We start from the raw sequence: 21,014 nt of genomic DNA, 5'->3' as shown, positions 1-21,014 counted from the left end.
AAGTTTAATGTATAACAATACAAGTTAATTGTGTATAATTACACTAAATAAAATTTCATATATTAATTTACATATTAAAAAAAAAGGGAAAAGTATTTTTACGGGTAATCCATTTAGATAGCGGAAGCATAACTAGTAGCAGAAATGTACATGTTATTATTTTCGTAACTTCGAGATTGTCATTACAATTTAACCACTTGGCAAATGCCGTATGATGAAAAACATGAATAAAATCCCAACAACAATTGAACGAAATCATTTTCCGTCACTTGACAAACTAATCACGAAACACGGATTTTGCTGTAAGAAACCAAACATGTCCATTGACCAGCGCTTTTACATTTACCCGAAAACCCAAAACTAAGCCTCTCACTTTTGTTACTTCCATCTCATGCAGATACCAAACAGACGACCTCAAAGATTCAGCCTGGTACTGGATTTCACTTTCTTTTTTTTTTTTTTGTTAATTCATTGGTTCTTTGAATCTTACTGAGTTGTGTTATATGGCTGAAGATTGTGTTTGGGTGCTGGATTTTTGTGTAGGCGAAATGAGAAGCAGTTAGCAAAGATAGCAATAGTGACAGTGGCGTCTGGGGTGTTGACCCTAGGCTCAGTTGCCGATGCTTCAACTGCCAAAACAGGTGGCAGAGTCAGTGGTCAATCGTTCAAGTCATCAGCTCCGCGCTCAGCCCCAAGAACCAACAGCAATTCCAGGTAATTCATTCACCAGTAGGATTTCATTTTAGCTTTATATCAATGTTCATGAACCCAAATGTTCTAAATGAAATGTGAAAGTGGTAATTTCATTTTAGCTTTAGCTTCGTCATCAAACTAGGATCCGAGTTTGCTAATGCTTGAGCTAATGTTTATCCAGGACCAATATATATATAAATCCACCAGGCGCCCCACCTTTAGTTGGAGGTTATGGATTTGATTTCGGTGGCTGGGGCTGGAGTTGGTCATCATTTTCCTTCTTTGTTCCTGGTCCTAGTGTTTCAATTGGTGTTGGAAGTGGATTCGACACTCTCGTCATCTTTCTGTTTCTTGGTGCTGTTGCAGCTATAGCAAGGAGATTCCTTGGACCCAGAGAAGACGAAGATTATGATTATTAATAATTAGACAGGCAATAAGTAACATTTTGAGAGAGAATCACTTGGATAAAGTGATAAATTGAGGGGATACGTTCTATTGGTAGCTACTGTTGTACTTAACAACGAGAGTTTAATGCATACTTTTATGAACATTATAATGCAAATAAAAAAAACTAGCTGTTTTCATGTAAGGATTTAAAAGTTCAATTACAGTTACCATGAGGATTTATATTGGCAGTGAATGGTATTTCAGCTTTACAAAAATGGCGTTCTTTGTTGTTTTCTGTCAATCAAGCAGTTGAACAGCTGCAATAGCAGGTATTTTTTCCCTCAATTTTTGAGTTAAAGCAACACGGACAGTCATAACTCCAGCTGCAGGTCCGCTAAGCCGAACTTTTACAACATAGTCATCTATCTCAACAAGCTCAAGTTCTCCACCTCCTGTACCTACCAAGTATGGTCTAATCTCATCTAGAACCTGCAATAAAAAACCTGGCTTGAGTTCTTCTTTACACTTTTAACTTCATAACGAGCATCTGAAACTCATAGCGATTGTGGCAGCATAATTTAGAAGTCAATTGGAAGGGTTTCAAAGAGAGAATACTCGGTTTTCAGCCAAAAATCCGTATTTAACTTCTTGTTTTGCATGTAAAGCTTTCCACTTATACTGATACATGCAGATGATAAAAGCATTTTGCTATTTAAGTAAATGCATGAAGTATAAATATCAGATGATTAAGCTACGAAGAAATTAGGGGGAAAAAAAAGGTCCTAAAATACTCTATCATTAGAGCTTTGGTTATCTAACCTTTTCAATGTTCTCTTTGTTTAACTCAAGCCCTGTCTCTGTGTCCATGATCTGCTCTACTTCCATGATTTCAGGAATTTTATCTCGGAGCCGAGTTTCAATTCCCATCTTTAGGGTCATTGTTGAGCTTGGACATGAACCACATGCTCCTTGCAACTTCAAGACCACGACAAGACCATCTATTTCATGCAAAGCCACATTCCCTCCATCGGCCATCAAGCCAGGACGTACCTCATCCAAAACCTTCTCAACATTCTCCTCCGTCAGTGGAAGGACACAACTTGGTGAAACAACGAGACCTTTGGCATTGTAAAAAAGATAAGTTTGATCATATTTTCTAATTCATTTCATCAAGTTCGGTGGCTGAGCATACTCAGAAAAGGAAGAACACAAAGGATCGAAATCTCACATAAGATTCAACTCTATGGCTAAATGGTTAGACACTAGTGAAGTTAAGATTGTTGAAAGATCTAAAGAATATAGATTTTTCACTTACATGCGCCAGTTTAGAAACAAGTGATGGTAAAAGCATGGAGGTTCCTATACTAGGAGTAAGCTTGCATTTTGCCCACTCTACTAAAAAAACAAATTTATCTCTCTACTTTAGATCAATAGATCAAAGAGCAAATTGATCAATTCTGTTAAAAATTTCATTACTATTAAAAATTAACTTAGCACAGGTTATGCCACTTATAACTTATATTAACTTACATGTACTAGTTTTTAATAGTAAATTTTAAATAAAAAAATCAATTTACTATTTACTATATGAACAATCGCCTCCATGATATTTCAGCACAAACAAACAGATAAATAATAACTTATGGTAATACATGGCCATGCACTTCCCTTATAGATGAAGATGAATAATGATCTAATTAACCCAACAAAGCAACCAAGCTGTTTTTATTCAACCAATTTATTTCACATATGAAACTTATCACAATAATTGCACTAAAAATTTCTCCATTTTCAATTCTGAGCTACTTTTCATTATATCTAAAATAGCCAGAAAGAAAGGCTCAAACGTTAACAAGAAAAGGAGAGTAATTGCATTATAAATACCTCTTTGCTTTCTGGGAGCACGGCTAGCATAAAAATTCATAAACCGGCTGTTGTTAAATTGGCCCCTGAGGAAAGCGTTGTCCTTTGAGGATAAACCGCGTGAACCTGAAATAGGGTTCTAAAGAAAAGAGAGAGAGAGAGAGAGAGAGTAGCAACAGGGTCAGCCATGACCATTTACAAAAATGAGGTGAATGAAATAAAGGAGTGAAATTGGGACCTCAAAGAGAGATAAACATGGAGGAAGGGGTGGTTTAGATGAAGAGAGAAATGGGTTGAATGCTGCAAGTTGTGTTGCTTTGATTACTGGCGGTGTGTGTGTAGCGATTGTACTCATTTCTGGCCTTTTTGTTATATAACTAGTAGAAATGAGAGGCGAAGGGAGTGAATTAAACCATACTAATGGTTGACGGTTGGGCGTGGCTTTACGATAGATAATATGAATGGGTAATGTAAGGAAGTTGATAAAACAAAATCTGGCCAGTGTGTTTGTTTTGTGGGTAGGAGAGAAGTACCGTTGTAGTTCATAGTTACACAACCCAACTGATTCGTGGCCATTCCACTCACCGCTAATTATTTAATGAATTACATCTTATCAATTCTATGTTTAGCGAAGAAAATAGATACTCAGACTATATCTTATTTCTTTTACCTAAAAAATACATGATTTAATCTAAATTGATTTTTTTAAGAAATTTATTTAATTTCTACCTTAAAAATAATAAATTTGTTAACATTATGTACATATGTAAAATGTCACGTTAATTTTTAATAATAAAAATGAATAAATTTTTTACCAAAATTAATCAAATTGTTATTTGATGTAACATACATGAACTAATTTCTCATTTTTTAAATTAAAATGATAAAATACAATCTAACTCCTAATATAAATATTTCTATCATACTTTTACTTCAAATGGTTTAACTCTTTATAAATTAAATTTAAATTATAAAATAATTTATATATAATTATAGCATTATGTGAATAATTTTAAATGAATTTTAGAATAAATAAAATAAAACGGGCAAAATACCAAAAAAAATCAATTTTTTTTAAATTTACCGAAATAGGCCTGGTATTTTATTATTTACCGGAATGGGCCCTTTTCCCCTAAATCATGTCCACATCACTGCGAAGTCAGGGGACGTGTCAGCAAATCGCGGCCACATCAGCGCGCTTTGCTGACGTGGCAACAAAGCGTGTCCACGAAAGCGCGATTTGTGTGCAAGTCAGCAAAGCGCGCTGACGTGGCCGCGCTTTGTTGCCACGTAACGCGCCCCTAGGGACGCGATTTGCTCCGTGCGTGAACAGTGCAACGGTCATTTTTTTTACCGTTGCCCCCCCAACGGTCAAAAAAAATCTATAAATACCCCCACCCTTTTTTTTTTCACAAACTAATCTTCTCTCAAATTTCCTCTCAATTTCCTCTAAATTTCCTCTCAATTAACTCTCAAATTCCTTCCAAATTTCTCTGAAATCCATATTTAATCTCAATTTGCTCTCAATTTCCTCTTAAATTTCTCTTAAATCCCTATTTTTAAATAATTATAAAAAAATTTATTTTTTTAATATTTTTTTAAATCGTAAAAATTTGTACGATTTCAGCAATGGCCGGAGAATTGACTCGTCTTGATAAGCAGCACATATCCGTCGAACAAATGAAAATGGTAAGTGTTAAATTTAATTTTTAAATATTATTTAAGATTTTTTTATTTATGCATTTTTAGATAATTATTAATTTATTATTTGATATAAAAGTCTGTAGATCGGATATTGGAATGCAATATCCGGAATATGCATGCTCCTCCATCACCGTTGGTAGAGAACTACCTACGGGAAGCGGGTTTTTGGCACGTGGCGACGGTATGGCGGGAATGCAAGGTGGACCTGTAACACCCCTTACCCGTATTCAATACCGGAATAGGGTACGAGGCATTACCAAAACACATGCACTTGTAAACGTATTTAACCGAGTTATAAAATTTCATCTAAATTAAAACTTTCAAAATAATTAACATGCTCCTATAACTTTTCACAATATATCCTCAAAATGTTATAATCATAATAATTAGGGCTTACGAGACCCGATACATACTCATGCAATTCAATGCTTCATTTACATTTCCTTCAATTCGCAATTTCTCATACTCACGATTTAGATCATATCACTAGCAATTTCCATTTAATTCACGTACAATTCAATGACATCAAGTTCAACACTAATACGTATTTACCATTTAACTCAATGTTTATTGATTGTACCATTCAATAACACATTTATGAAATTCTCAATTTTGCAATGAAAATATCACTTTAGCTTGAATAACAACATCGTCCTGATATAAATACACTACCACTTATCCATTTACTTTAATTTTTTTGGGTCCATTTGTCACTTACCATCCTTAATCAAATTAGGGAACGGTTACGGAAAATTGAGTACTTCACTTTCACTTTGCCATAGTATAACTATGGTCTTACGTATGATCACTTATCACTTGTCCCTGATCAGATAAGTATAGCTAGGCTACCACTTATCACTTTGTCACTTGATCAGATAAGTGTAGCTAAGGCTACCACTTATCACTTTCTCACTTGATCAGATAAGTGTAGCTAAGGCTAACACTTATCACTTTCTCACTTGATCAGATAAGTATAGCACTTATCACTTTTTCACTTGATCAGATAAGTTTAGCGCTTATCACTTTTTCACTTGATCAGATAAGTATAGCTAAAGCTACCACTTATCACTTTGTCTCTTGATCAGATAAGTGTAGCACTTATCACTTTTTCACTTGATCAGATAAGTGTAGCTAAAGCTACCACTTATCACTTTATCTCTTGATCAGAAGTACTCAAATCCGGCGTTCCGCTTAATTTGATCATTTATTCGATTTTTTTCACATTTTTATTTTATTCTCATTTCAAAAATGAATACATTTCATCATACATTGTATAATTCATGAAATTAACATTTAATCATTAAATTTCAACCATATGAACTTATTATTTCATTATCTTTCCACACTTGTTTCTATGCACATCACATAAGATATAAGCATATCATTCAACCATAGTTGCAAACTAGTGTATTTAAACATACTCTTTTTGGAACTAACCACATGATAAACCATTTCAATGCATAACTTATAAATTTAACGTGGCATAATCTAGCCACTACTTGGCCAAAGTCTAAGCATATACACCAAATATGTTAGCCAAATACACGTATAGCATAAGCATTATAAGCATGGATGAGCACAACATTTATTCATGTATCAGGCTTACCAACATGTGTTAATTCATAAACCATTCATGACATTATTTCATGCCAAATCATATACCGAATATACCATACACACATACTATGAAACTTTTATTTTCACACATGAGCTTAAACCATGACCAATAATGCACAAATATAAGCATCATTTCTATTTCATCGTTTAACAATTAAAATCAAGCATATGACCAATTATACACAAATCATCCATATATTTCCCAATTTTCCTCCTCCTCCTCTTCATTCCGCATCCTTAATGTGTATAACACACTTAAACAACATTAGCTATAATTTCACTATTCATTCACATGTATATTCAAAACTGTTTATCCGAGTCAGAGTCACTAAATTATTTTTATCCAGAGCTACAGAGATCCAAATTAAGATCCGTTAATTTTCCATGAAACTAGACTCACATATATTCATACCATAAAATTTTAAGAATTTTTGGTACATCCAAATAGTACAGTTTATTCTTTAAAATTTACCCTATTTCGCTGTCTGAAAGTTCCGACCACACTTCACTAAAAATTAATTATCTCATTGTACAGAATTCGGATGATGTTTTTGTTTGTTTCTTATAAAAATAGACTCATTAAGGATTCTAACCATATAAATTATAACTCATAATCATTTTTTTACAATTTTTAATGATTTTCCAAAGTCAGAACAGGGGAACCCGAATTCATTCTGACCTTGTCTCACAAAATCTATTATATCTCATGATTTACAATTTTATTGCTCACACCGTTTCTTTTATAAGAAACTAGACTCAATAAGCTTTAGTTTCATATTTTATTCATCCTCTAATTCAATCTCTACAAATTTTGGTGATTTTTCAAAGTTACACTACTTCTGCTGTCCAAAACTGCTTTAGTGCAAAATGTTGATTTCCATTTTGCCCCAAATTTCATAGTTTATACAATCCGGTCCTTTCTCAATTAACCCATCAATTAATCTATTTTTCTCAATTAATACTTTACCTAGACATTATAAGTTGTTACACAACTATTGAAATTCAGAATTTTCACATTTAACTCTATCTTCAAACTCTTTTACTATTAGGTCCCAAACATTCACTTTCTATTCAATTCTTTCAATAAAATCAGCATATGAACAATTTAAAGCTCTAATTACATGCTAAATCATTATATACTTCCAGCACATATTCACATCAACTTTCAACTTCTTTCATAAAATCAAAAACTAATGAATTTAACAAGTGGGCCTAATTATAAAAGTCATAAAAATACAAAAAAATCAAGAAATAGTCAAGAATTGAACTTACTTGTAGTAAAAATATGAAGAACCAGCTTGAAGAAGCCTTTCTATGGTGTTTTAGCTGATGAGAATGCAGAAAAATGAAGAGAAATCTAGATAATTCCACTTTGGTCCTAACTTTATTAAGCAAATTTTACAATATTCCAATTTTCCCTTGATTCTTTTTACTTTCTTGCTGATTTCATGCCTTTGCTGTCCAGTCCAAATATACCTTGGGTCTATTTGCCTTTTAAGCCCTCTTCCTTTTATCATTTAAGCTATTTAATCATTTCCCAAAATTTTGCATTTGTTACAATTTAGTCCTTTTTGTTCAATTAATTATCGGAACTTTAAAATTTCTTAACGAAACTTTAATACTAACTTTTTAATACTCCATAAATATTTATAAAAATATTTATGGCTCGGTTTAAAATCCCCGAGGTCTTGATACCTCATTTTGATTCTAATTATTTTAATATTTATTTCTAGTGATCTATTCACTATTTCAAAAATTTTCCTAACTTCACATTTAACTTATACTTACTAAATTAATAATATTTTCTACCCATTTGTCGAATTTAGTGATCTCAAATCACCGTTCCGACACCTCTGAAAATTCAGGCTATTACATTTTTTTCTCGTCGGATTTGTGGTCCCGAAACCACTGTTTCGACTAGGCCTAAAATCGGTCTATTACAGGACCCGAAACTTATCAATGCGTTGATCGAGAGGTGGAGACCCGAGACGCACACATTTCATCTTCCATGTGGGGAGTGCACTATCACGTTGGAAGATGTCAGTCTGTAATTGGGATTGCCGGTGGACGGGTACCAGTCACCGAGTCTACCCAATCTAGCGGTTGGGGAGCGGTGTGCTACGAGCTTTTGGGCGCTATTCCGGAGAAAATGGATGGAGGTAAGATCAAGATGGGCTAGTTACAAGACACATTCCCGGAGGGCGCGATTTCACAAATTATTCTCATAAAGCATACTGCTTGAAGCGTTTTTTATACTATTTGCTCAAAAACGTCAACTCGAAATTATTTTTCTAGGACCTACTGTAGTAAAAGCGCGTATGTAACACCCCTTACCCGAGACCGTTTCCGGAGTCGAGCACGAGGCATTACTTAGCTTATCTTACCAATTCGGAGCATAAAAACTAGGTTTGAAAATTTATTTCATTCTTCGCAGCAAATCTGTCCAATCGCGCAGCAGTTACTAAATTAATTATAACTTGAGCTACAGAACTCAAAATTTAATTTCGTAAATTTTCCCTGAAACTAGACTCATATATCTACTCACCATAAAATTTTTAGAATTTTTGGTTCAGCAAATTAGTACAGTTTATTAGTTAAAGTCTCCCCTGTTTCACCACCTGACTGCCCTGACCTCTAGTCACTAAAAATAAGTTTTCTCACTGTAGGATTTTCATATGAAGTTCTTACTTGTTTCTACAGAAAATAGACTCATTAAGGAATCTAATCATGTAAATTTCAACTCATAACCATTTTTGTACAATTTGTAATTATTTTCTAAACTCAGAACAGGGGACTCCAAAAACAGTTCTGACCCTATCTTACTAAAATTCACATATCTTAAAATATAAATTTCCTTTTTCTACACCGTTATTTTTCCATGAAAATAGACTCAACAAGCTTTAATTCCATATATCATTCACCCTCTAATTCATTTTATACTATCTTGGGTGATTTTTCAAATTCACGTTACTGTGCTGCCTGAATTCTGTTTCTTTGCAAAATTTTATCCTTTCATGATTTCCATGCATAATTTATCACCTAATCTTTCATAACAACAAACACCTTCATCCTTAACCATTTTAATAACCATACATCATCAAATACTTACACATCACTCATTAGCAAAATCATCATTACAAACATACAAAATAACTAAATCCCTATACATGCCATAACTCAAACGTGTTTCGATATAAAATACCGAGCAGTTGTAGTTGATAGTGTGGACGATCTCCGACTTCTTTAGGATCCTTGAAGTAGCTTTGCAATACTATAAGAGAAAGAGAAATAAAAGAAGTAAGCATAAAGCTTAGTAAGTTTACTAGCAAATAAATAACAATATTTAACTTAAATAATTAAACTCAATGTCTATATCTCTAGTTTACTCTTTAGTTAATCTCATACTAGTTCTCTTACTTGTTTACTTAGAATACTTGTGTGCATAACTTACTCAATCCTTGCTGCATCGTTGAACATCAATTGATAGTATAATAAGTTCTTAAGTCTTACAACTTACCTGAGCTTGCCATTTATGCTTTAAACTGAACTTTCATGAACATGATTCGTTTACAAGCCCGTTGAGCTACATTGTAATAATAAGGATACTCGGGTCTCTTCTGATAATAACATGCCAAAGCCATGTCCCAGACATGGTCTTACATGGGATGTTCTCGTGATGGTGCCCATGCCATGTCCCAGACATGGTCTTATAGGGGACCTCTCATCTCGGTGCCAATGCCATGTCCCAGACATGGTCTTACATGGGACCTCTCATGATCTTAAGGATGCCAATGCCATGTCCCAGACATGGTCTTACATGGGATCTCTTTACCCAAATGTCATGACATTCGTATCCAGTACCATCCTTATGTATCAACGGGACTTTTAAATTTTAATTCTCTATCATTTCATGCTTGGATCATCATCAAATAAATTCATAAAATAAATTCATAATTGCTGGAAATTAACAGCATTAATAATAAATATTGAAATATTGCATTTATTTACCGTAAACTTACCTCGGTACCAATTATAGCCAAATTCACCAACTTAGTCTTCAACTTTATTCTTCCCTTTGTCTAACCTCGAGTTTCGTACTTCTTGATCTAAAATAGTAAATTTAACTTATTTAATAATCACATTCATCAAAACAGCCCTCGACTCTAACTTTTTCAAAATTACAATTTTGCCCCTAAACTTTTACATAATTACATTTTTGCCCCAAGGCTCGGAAATTAAACTTCATCTCTTATTCTTATGTTTTATAACATTCTGAATATTTTTCCCTTCTATGGCAACATCAAATTCCCACTCTAACATGTACTTATGAACATTAGGTATTTTTACCGATTATGTCATTTTACTCGTTTTCACTTAAAATCGCTTAGCAAAAGTTATTTAACATAATTTATAGCTTCATATTCTATCATAAAACATCAAAATAAACACTTTTCACCTATGGGTATTTTTCCAAATATAAACCCTAGGTTAAATTATTGCTAGAATAAGCTAAATTAAGCTACCGGGATCTCAAAAACGTAAAGAACATTAAAAACGGGGCTTGGGATCACTTACTATGGAGCTTGGAAGCTTGAAAACCCTAACTATGGCTTCCCCCCTTGCTGATTTCGTTCATATGAAGAAGATGATGATTTTTGCCATCTTTTTCCCTTTTAATTCATTTTAATTACTAGATTACCAAATTGCCCCTAACTTAAAAATTTTCTATTTCACTTATCTCATGTCCATTTTTGTCTACCAAGTTACCAATGGTATAATTACCATATAAGGACCTCCAATTTAAAGTTTCATAACAATTGGACACCTCTAACATGTAGAACTCAACTTTTGCACTTTTTTACAATTTAGTCCTTTTGACTAAATTGAGTGCCCAAACGTCGAAATTTTCGAACGAAATTTTCAAAAAATCATTTTGTGAAATTGTAGACCATAAAAATATAAGAAAAATAAAATTTTTCTCATCGGATTTGTGGTTCCGAAACCACTGTTCCGATAACCTGAAATTTGGGCCATTACAACTCTCCCCCCCTTTTTAGGATTTTCGTCCTCGAAAATCTTACCAGTAAAGAGATTCGGATATTGGTTCCTCATTGTCTCTTCCGGTTCCCATGTTGCTTCCTCAATCCCGTGCTTTTGCCATAGCACTTTCACCAGATTTACCTTTTTGTTTCTAAGCTCATTTGTTTCTCGTGCTAGTACTTTAACCGGTTCTTCATTATAAGTCATATCCGGCTGAATTTCTACTTCTGTTGGAGTAATAACATGTGAAGGATCTGATCGATACCGTCGTAGCATAGATACATGAAATACATTATGAATTTTGTCGAGTTCCGGTGGTAAAGCCAATCGGTAAGCAACTGGTCCAATTCTTTCTATAATCTCATATGGTCCGATAAATCTTGGACTCAATTTACCCTTTCGACCGAACCGGAGAACTTTCTTCCAAGGAGACACTTTTAAGAATACTTTATCACCCACCTGAAATTCAATCTCCCTTCGTTTAAGATCGGCGTATGACTTTTGACGATCGGAAGTTGCTTTTAAACTATCCCGAATTAGTCTTACTTTTTCTTCTGTTTCCCGAATCAAATCAACCCCGTGTATCTTCTTTTCACTGAGCTTTGTCCAATATAATGGTGTTCTACATTTTCTACCATACAAAGCTTCATACGGAGCCATTTTAATACTGGACTGATAACTGTTATTATAAGCAAATTCAATCAAAGGTAGATACCTTTCCCAATTACCTTGAAACTCTAATGCACAACATCGGAGCATATCTTCCAATACCTGAATTACACGCTCAGATTGGCCATCTGTCTGAGGATGAAATGCAGTACTGAAATACAACTGAGTACCCAAAGCTTCTTGCAATTTGTTCCAGAAATGAGACGTAAATCGGGGATCTCTATCTAATATAATGGAGACAGGCACTCCATGTAGTCTAACAATCTCAGATATATACAATCCAGCCAATTTATCTAAAGAATAATCCATACATACTGGATAAAGTGCGCGGACTTTGTCAATCGGTCGACAATTACCCAAATGGCATCTTTCTTCCTCGGAGATAACGGTAACCCAGATACAAAATCCATAGTGATTCTTTCCCATTTCCATTCCGGTATAGTGATTGGCTGAAGCAACCCCGAAGGTACCTGATGTTCAGCCTTAACCTGCTGACATACTAAACATCTTGATACAAACTCAAAGATATCACGTTTCATACCCGGCCACCAATACATCTTTTTCAAGTCATTATACATTTTATTACCTCCCGGATGTACGGACATAATACCACTGTGTGCTTCGTGTAAAATCTTCTGTACAAGTTCTGAATTCTTCGGTACACATACTCTGCCTCTGAATAATAAACAACCATCAGTTCCAATCTGAAATTCTGAATCATTACCTGACTCACAATGCACCCGTTTAGCCTGTAATTTCTCATCATTCCTCTGAGCTTCACATATTTGTTGACGAAATGTCGATTTAGCTCTCAATTCAGCTATGATTGAACCATCATTAGACAGTGACAACCGGGTATTCATAGCTCGTAAAGCAAATAGAGATTTTCGGCTCAAAGCATCAGCTACCATGTTAGCCTTACCCGGATGGTAATCAATAACTAAATCATAATCCTTTATCAATTCAAGCCACCTGCGTTGTCTCAAATTCAAATCTTTCTGTGTCATCAAATATTTCAAGCTTTTGTGATCAGTATAAATATGACACTTTTCACCATACAAATAATGCCGCCATATTTTCAATGCAAATACAATAGCAGCTAACTCGAGATCATGTACCAGGTAGTTTCTTTCATGTGGCTTAAGTTGTCTTGAAGCATAGGCTATTACTTTATCTTCTTGCATCAAGACACAGCCCAAACCATTTAATGATGCATCACTATAAATAATAAATTCCTTACCCGATTCAGGCTGTACCAACACAGGTGCTTTCGTTAACAACTCATTCAATCGGTCGAAACTTTGCTGGCATTTTTTTGTCCATTCAAATTTAACATCTTTCTGTAATAAACGGGTCATTGGAGAAGCTATCATAGAAAACCCTTGTACAAATCTCCGATAATAACCAGCTAAACCCAAGAAACTTTTAACTTCAGATACATTCTTCGGTGGACTCCAATTGACAATAGCTGAAATTTTACTCGGATCTACCCTGATGCCTTCTGCGGATACAATATGTCCGAGAAAACCTACCTCTCGAAGCCAAAATTCACATTTACTGAATTTAGCATAAAGTTTCTTTTCACGCAGAATTTGCAACACTATTTTCAAATGTTCTGCATGCTCAGTTTCATCCCGAGAATAAACTAAAATGTCATCAATAAAAACTACTACAAACCTATCTAGATACGGTCTGAATATCCGGTTCATCAAATTCATGAATACTGCAGGTGCATTAGTCAACCCAAACGGCATAACCAGAAACTCATAATGCCCATACCTGGTTCTGAAAGCTGTCTTTGGCACATCTGGCTCTTTTACCCGTAACTGATAATAACCCGATCGGAGATCAATCTTTGAAAATACTGTGGCACCTTTCAGTTGATCAAATAAGTCATCAATTCGAGGCAATGGGTACTTATTCTTTATAGTTACCTTATTAAGCTGCCGATAGTCAATACACAATCTCAAAGACCCGTCTTTCTTTTTCACAAACAGAACTGGAGCACCCCAAGGTGAATGACTCGGACGAACAAAACCTCTGTCAACAAGTTCCTGTAACTGTGCCTTTAACTCTTTTAATTCTGTAGGAGCCATACGATACGGAGCTATGGAAATTGGGGCAGTTCCCGGAATCAGATCTATAGAAAATTCCACTTCTCTTTCTGGTGGCAACCCTGGTAACTCCTCTGGAAATACATCAGAAAATTCACATACAACTGGCACTGCCTGTATCTTTGACTCAGATACCTTAGTATCTAACACATACACCAAATAGACATCATACCCTTTTCTAACACACCTCTGAGCTGTCATAACTGAAATCATATCGGATAATCCCTCTGTCTGATTAGATTTAACCCAAAGTAATTCTCCATTCTGGCATTTCAACACAACATATTTTTGTCTACAGTTTACTACTGCATCATGCTGAGTTAACCAATCCATGCCCAATATCACATCAAACTCATCAAAAGGCAATAACATCAAGTCAACCGGGAAACAAATACCTTTTACCATCAGTGGACAATTTTTACAAACTTTATCCACTATCACAAACTGGCCCAGGGGGTTCGAGACTTTAACCATAAATTCAGTAGGTTCAATAGACAAATTTTTAACAAATGCTAATTTTGTGCATATATATGAATGTGTAGAGCCAGGATCAATTAATGCAATAAAAGTAGTATCATAGAGAGAAAATGTACCCGCAATTACATCAGGAGAGGACGCCTCTTCACGAGCTCGAATAGCATATGATCTTGCAGGTGCTCTAACATCTGATCTAACCGCTAAATCTTTGAATGCACCCCTATTACTTGCCCCCACTCCTGGGTTTCTCTGCGGTCTACCTCTGGTAGGAGCATTACCTGATCTCGCACTCGTTATTTCTTCTCTTTTAGTTGTTTCAGGACAATCCCGAATAAAGTGATCGGATGCTCCACATCTGAAACAAACATTTTCACCTGCTCTACACTCTCCGGGGTGGCGTCTCCCACATTGAGGACATTCCGGTCTAGGAGGTCGAGTACTGCTAGTACTTGCAACTGTAGTGGTTTGAGCTCTAAAACCTTCGAATCTTCTACTTTTGCTTCGGCCAGAATATATATGTGGAAAATGTGATCCGCTAGAGAGCTCCCTAGGCCTCTTAGATGTAGACTGAAATGATTTACTCATTTGCCTCTTCTTTGTATCCTGCGCTCCAGCTTCAGCTTTGCTCTTCTCTTTTTCTTTTAACAAGTCTTCTACTTTACAAGCTCTTTCTACCAGAACAACAAACTCTTTGATTTCCAATACACCCACTGATAGTCGGATGTCATCATTAAGCCCATCTTCAAATCTCTTGCACATGTTGGCTTCGGTGGATACAAATTCCCGAGCATACTTACTAAGTCTGACAAATTCGCGTTCATATTCAGTCACGGACATCTTACCTTGTTTTAGCTCAAGAAACTCCTTCCTTTTCTGCTCTGTAAATCTCTGGCTGATGTACTTCTTTCGAAACTCCTCCTGAAAGAAATCCCAAGTAACCCTCTCACTCGGTACGATAGACACGAGAGTCTTCCACCAATGATAAGCGGAATCTCTGAGAAGTGAGACCACACACTTCATACATTCTTCCGGTGTACAAGATAATTCTTCAAAAACCCTGATGGTATTCTCAAGCCAGAATTCTGCTTTTTCTGCATCGTCATCTTTGGTAGCCTGAAATTCTTCAGCTCCTTGCTTCCTAATCTTATCAACAGGTGGTCTCTCCCTGATAAATATACCTGCAGCTGGGGAAGCTACATGGGGAACCTGTGAATCTTGAGGGGGTGGAGGTCTTACAGCCGGATTCGTACGAACGAACTCGGCAAACCAATCAGTCATGGCTTGGAAGAAGGCTTCTCTAGCTCCTCCTCCCTGTCTATCTGATGCAGGTCTTTCACTAACATTAACATCTGATGGCACCGTCCCTTCTGCGGGAATAAGCGCATTACTCTCTACTTCATCTGTACTAGCTCGTTCAGGATCCATAACTATAAAAGAAAACATTTTAAAATCGTCAGGAGTCGTCACACTATCAAAATATATAAGTATGGCATGTATAGGTAGACTCTTATTATTACTGAGTATTTCCGAGAACCGACTAAACCTGCTCTGATACCAATAAAATGTAACACCCCTTACCCGAGACCGTTTCCGGAGTCGAGCACGAGGCATTACTTAGCTTATCTTACCAATTCGGAGCATAAAAACTAGGTTTGAAAATTTATTTCATTATTCGCAGCAAATCTGTCCAATCGCGCAGCAGTTACTAAATTAATTATAACTTGAGCTACAGAACTCAAAATTTAATTCTGTAAATTTTCCCTGAAACTAGACTCATATATCTACTCACCATAAAATTTTTAGAATTTTTGGTTCAGCAAATTAGTACAGTTTATTAGTTAAAGTCTCCCCTGTTTCACCACCTGACTGCCCTGACCTCTAGTCACTAAAAATAAGTTTTCTCACTGTAGGATTTTCATATGAAGTTCTTACTTGTTTCTACAGAAAATAGACTCATTAAGGAATCTAAGCATGTAAATTTCAACTCATAACCATTTTTGTACAATTTGTAATTATTTTCTAAACTCAGAACAGGGGACTCCAAAAACAGTTCTGACCCTATCTTACTAAAGTTCACATATCTTAAAATATAAATTTCCTTTTTCTACACCGTTATTTTTCCATGAAAATAGACTCAACAAGCTTTAATTCCATATATCATTCACCCTCTAATTCATTTTATACTATCTTGGGTGATTTTTCAAATTCACGTCACTGTGCTGCCTGAATTCTGTTTCTTTGCAAAATTTTATCCTTTCATGATTTCCATGCATAATTTATCACCTAATCTTTCATAACAACAAACACCTTCATCCTTAACCATTTTAATAACCATACATCATCAAATACTTACACATCACTCATTAGCAAAATCATCATTACAAACATACAAAATAACTAAATCCCTATACATGCCATAACTCAAACGTGTTTCGATATAAAATACCGAGAAGTTGTAGTTGATAGTGTGGACGATCTCCGACTTCTTTAGGATCCTTGAAGTAGCTTTGCAATACTATAAGAGAAAGAGAAATAAAAGAAGTAAGCATAAAGCTTAGTAAGTTTACTAGCAAATAAATAACAATATTTAACTTAAATAATTAAACTCAATGTCTATATCTCTAGTTTACTCTTTAGTTAATCTCATACTAGTTCTCTTGCTTGTTTACTTAGAATACTTGTGTGCATAACTTACTCAATCCTTGCTGCATCGTTGAACATCAATTGATAGTATAATAAGTTCTTAAGTCTTACAACTTACCTGAGCTTGCCATTTATGCTTTAAACTGAACTTTCATGAACATGATTCGTTTACAAGCCCGTTGAGCTACATTGGAATAATAATGTAACAGCCCGATTTTGGGCCTAGTCGGAATAGTGGTTTCGGGACCACAAATCCGACGAGGGAAAATATGGTTATTATTATATTTTTATGGTCTACAATTTCACGGAAAATTTTCGTAAAAATTTCGTTCGAAAATTTTGACGTTTGGGCGCTCAATTTAGTCAAAAGGACTAAATTGTAAATAGTGCAAAAGTTGAGTTCTATATGTAGAAGTATCTAATTGATATGAAATTTTAAATTGGAGGTCTTTATGTGGTAATTAGACCATTAGTTAGTTGATGGACAAAAATAGACATAAGAAATGAGAGAAATAGATTTTTTTTAAGTGGGGGCATATTAGTCATTTGGTAATAAAAAAAAATAAAATGGGAAAAAGATGACAAAAATCATCATCTTCCTCATTAGTTGCTGCCGAAATTTGAAGGAAGCCATAGCTAAGGTTTCTTTGCTTTCTCAAGCTCATAGTAAGTGCATCCTAGCCCCGTTTTTAATGTTCTTCGCATTTTTGGAATCCTCGTAACTCGGTTTAGCTTATTCTAGCAATAATTCGTGTTAGGGCTCATATTTGGAAAAATACCCATAGGTGAAATGTGTTTATTTTGCTGTTTTATGGTGGAATATGAAGCTATAAATTATGTTAAACAACTTTTGCTAAGCGATTTTAAGCGAAAACGGGTAAATAGGCATAATCGGTAAAAATAATTATTGTTCATAAGTGTATGTTAGAGTGAGAATTTGATGTTGCCATAGAAGGGAAAAATGTTCAGCATGTCATAAAACCTAAGAATAAGTGATGAAGTTTAATTTCCGAGCTTGGGGACAAAAGTGTAATTATGCAAAAGTTTGGGGGCAAAATTGTAATTTTTCAAAAAGTTGGGTGGTGGATTATTTTAATGAATGTGAACATTAAATGAGTTAAATTTGCTATTATAGATCAAGAAAGACGTGAAGATTATCTCAAACGAGGAAAAGAAAAGATAGTGGAGTGAAGTGCAAAATTACGATATTTGCACCGAGGTAAGTAAACACGTGACTTGATGTATTATTTTGACATTAATTGATATATGTTGAGATTTATTTGGAATTAAAATAAATGTTTGGCCATATCCTAAAAATGTTGTTAAATCGGGAAAGGTGGTAAAGGGTTGCAATATATGATTTATGGGTTGAACACTCGGAATAAGCCGAAGTATGTTGTACATAAAGGGGTTGCTGTGTGCTGATTCCCCGATTCATTGGTGGTGCTATGTGCGATATCCACCGTATCTTTGAAATGTGAAAGGGGGTTGCTATGTGCTGATTCCCCCGAGGGGTTGCTAAGTGCTGATTCCCCGGTTCATTGGTGGTGCTAAGTGCGATATCCACCGTATCTCTGAAATAAAAAGGGGGTTGCTATGTGCTGATTCCCCCAAGGGGTTGCTAAGTGCTGATTCCCCGATTAAGTGGTGGTGCTCAGTGCGAGATCCACCAATAACGGTTAACATTCCGAGTGCTCAACGAAAAAGTGTGGAAGGTGAATATTGCCATATGGTGGAAATTTTTATGGGGCAAATATTGAGTTGGATACTAAATCGATCCATGTATGAGATGGGAGAAAATATCAAAAACGAAAAAAGGAACGATTTAGTTATAAACTGTGTTGAACAACAGCAGATGGGTAACTTTGAAAAATCACCATAAATGGTGGAAAATGAATGGGAAGCTGAATAATATATGAAATTGAAGCTGAATGTGTCTATTTTCATATGAAATAAATAGAATAAGCAAAAGAGTTGTATTTTTGGAGATATCTGAATTTTACTGAAACAGGGCTGGATTGATTTCGGGATCCCCTGTTCTAAATTTGGAAAATCACCAAAAATTGTACAAAAATAATTATGGTGTGAAATTTATATTCCTGGATTCCTTTTTGACTCTATTTTAATAGAAACAAGCGAAACCATTTTTAAAATTTTGTACAGAGAGTTAAGTGAATTTTTTTGAGGAAGGGTCAGAACCGTTGGGCAGTGAAACAGGGGAAGTTTTAATGAATAAACTGTACTAATTGGCTGGGTAAAAAAATTCTGAAATTTTTATGGTGAAATGGTATATGAGTCTAGTTTCAGGGAAAATTTACGAAACTCAATTTGGAGCCCTGTAGCTCCGGATAAAAATAAATTAGCGACTATGACGCAGAAAAACAGTTTGCTGGAAATTGCCTAAACAATGAAGTTATTCATGAATAAGTTTATATTTTGGTGTAGTTATGTGAGTAATTACTTATTTATCATGTGTTTACTTACTAAGCTATACGCTTACTCGATTTTATTTTTCCCTTGATTATAGTGACTTCCGACAACTCGGAAATTTGGAACGAAGTCAGACAATCATCCACACTATCCTTCACACTTGGGGTATTTTGCTACTATCGTTCCGGAAAATTATGGCATGTATAGACGACCTATGAAATATGGAATCATCATGTAAATATATGTTATGGTTTGATTTAAAATGTGGTGTTCATTAATAGTTAAATTGTGAGTATTATTATAAATGAGTTTGGTTGATATATATATTGGATTGTGATTTAAATTTGCAGGAGGTTTAAGCAAAATTAAGCAGAAATGCTGTCGAATTTTTTTTTAAAAAACTTAGTAATACCTCATACTCTGTTCCGAGCCGGAATACGAGTAAGGGGTGTTACAAATAAGGATACTCGGGTCTCTTCTGATAATAACATGCCAAATCCATGTCCCAGACATGGTCTTACATGGGATGTTCTCGTGATGGTGCCCATGCCATGTCCCAGACATGGTCTTATAGGGGACCTCTCATCTCGGTGCCAACGCCATGTCCCAGACATGGTCTTACATGGGACCTCTCATGATCTTAAGGATGCCAATGCCATGTCCCAGACATGGTCTTACATGGGATCTCTTTACCCAAATGTCATGACATTCGTATCCAGTACCATCCTTATGTATCAACGGGACTTTTAAATTTTAATTCTCTATCATTTCATGCTTGGATCATCATCAAATAAATTCATAAAATAAATTCATAATTGCTGGAAATTAACAGCATTAATAATAAATATTGAAATATTGCATTTATTTACCGTAAACTTACCTCGGTACCAATTATAGCCAAATTCACCAACTTAGTCTTCAACTTTATTCTTCCCTTTGTCTAACCTCGAGTTTCGTACTTCTTGATCTAAAATAGTAAATTTAACTTATTTAATAATCACATTCATCAAAACAGCCCTCGACTCTAACTTTTTCAAAATTACAATTTTGCCCCTAAACTTTTACATAATTACATTTTTGCCCCAAGGCTCGGAAATTAAACTTCATCTCTTATTCTTATGTTTTATAACATTCTGAACATTTTTCCCTTCTATGGCAACATCAAATTCCCACTCTAACATGTACTTATGAACATTAGGTATTTTTACCGATTATGTCGTTTTACTCGTTTTCACTTAAAATCGCTTAGCAAAAGTTATTTAACATAATTTCTAGCTTCATATTCTATCATAAAACATCAAAATAAACACTTTTCACCTATGGGTATTTTTCCAAATATAAACCCTAGGTTAAATTATTGCTAGAATAAGCTAAATT

The 21,014-nt window shown here is 35.0% G+C and overlaps 2 protein-coding genes across 2 annotated transcripts; one reads left to right on the top strand and one right to left on the bottom strand.

The window, feature by feature from the left end:
• Nucleotides 1-287: 287 nt before the first annotated feature.
• Nucleotides 288-1,439, top strand: LOC107907355 (uncharacterized; the record flags this gene model as incomplete). Its single annotated transcript, XM_041094802.1, has 3 exons — nt 288-430; nt 544-714; nt 875-1,439. Coding segments are annotated over 3 exons (552 nt in total), but the record flags the coding sequence as incomplete, so codon positions are not given.
• On the bottom strand, nt 1,256-3,520 carry LOC107907354 (nifU-like protein 3, chloroplastic). Its single transcript, XM_041092970.1, has 4 exons — nt 3,182-3,520; nt 2,965-3,082; nt 1,900-2,198; nt 1,256-1,569 (listed from the first exon to the last, which is right to left on the bottom strand). The coding sequence occupies exons 1-4, from the start codon at nt 3,296-3,298 to the stop codon at nt 1,378-1,380; spliced, it is 726 nt and encodes a 241-aa protein (XP_040948904.1). The 5' UTR covers nt 3,299-3,520; the 3' UTR covers nt 1,256-1,377.
• Nucleotides 3,521-21,014: the final 17,494 nt, after the last annotated feature.

This window comes from Gossypium hirsutum, chromosome D05 (genome assembly GCF_007990345.1).
Source record: "Gossypium hirsutum isolate 1008001.06 chromosome D05, Gossypium_hirsutum_v2.1, whole genome shotgun sequence".
Taxonomy (NCBI): Eukaryota; Viridiplantae; Streptophyta; class Magnoliopsida; order Malvales; family Malvaceae; genus Gossypium; species Gossypium hirsutum.
This window is presented reverse-complemented; position numbering and strand designations above follow the sequence as displayed.

Excerpts from the sequence above, each read along its gene's own strand:
- LOC107907354 (XM_041092970.1), bottom strand. The coding sequence starts at position 3,298 with ATGAGTACAATCGCTACACACACACCGCCAGTAATCAAAGCAACACAA. Across the intron at positions 2,199-2,964 it reads TGCTCCCAGAAAGCAAAGAG|GTCTCGTTGTTTCACCAAGT; the intron begins GTATTTATAATG and ends ACAATGCCAAAG. Across the intron at positions 1,570-1,899 it reads ACAAAGAGAACATTGAAAAG|GTTCTAGATGAGATTAGACC; the intron begins GTTAGATAACCA and ends TTTTTATTGCAG.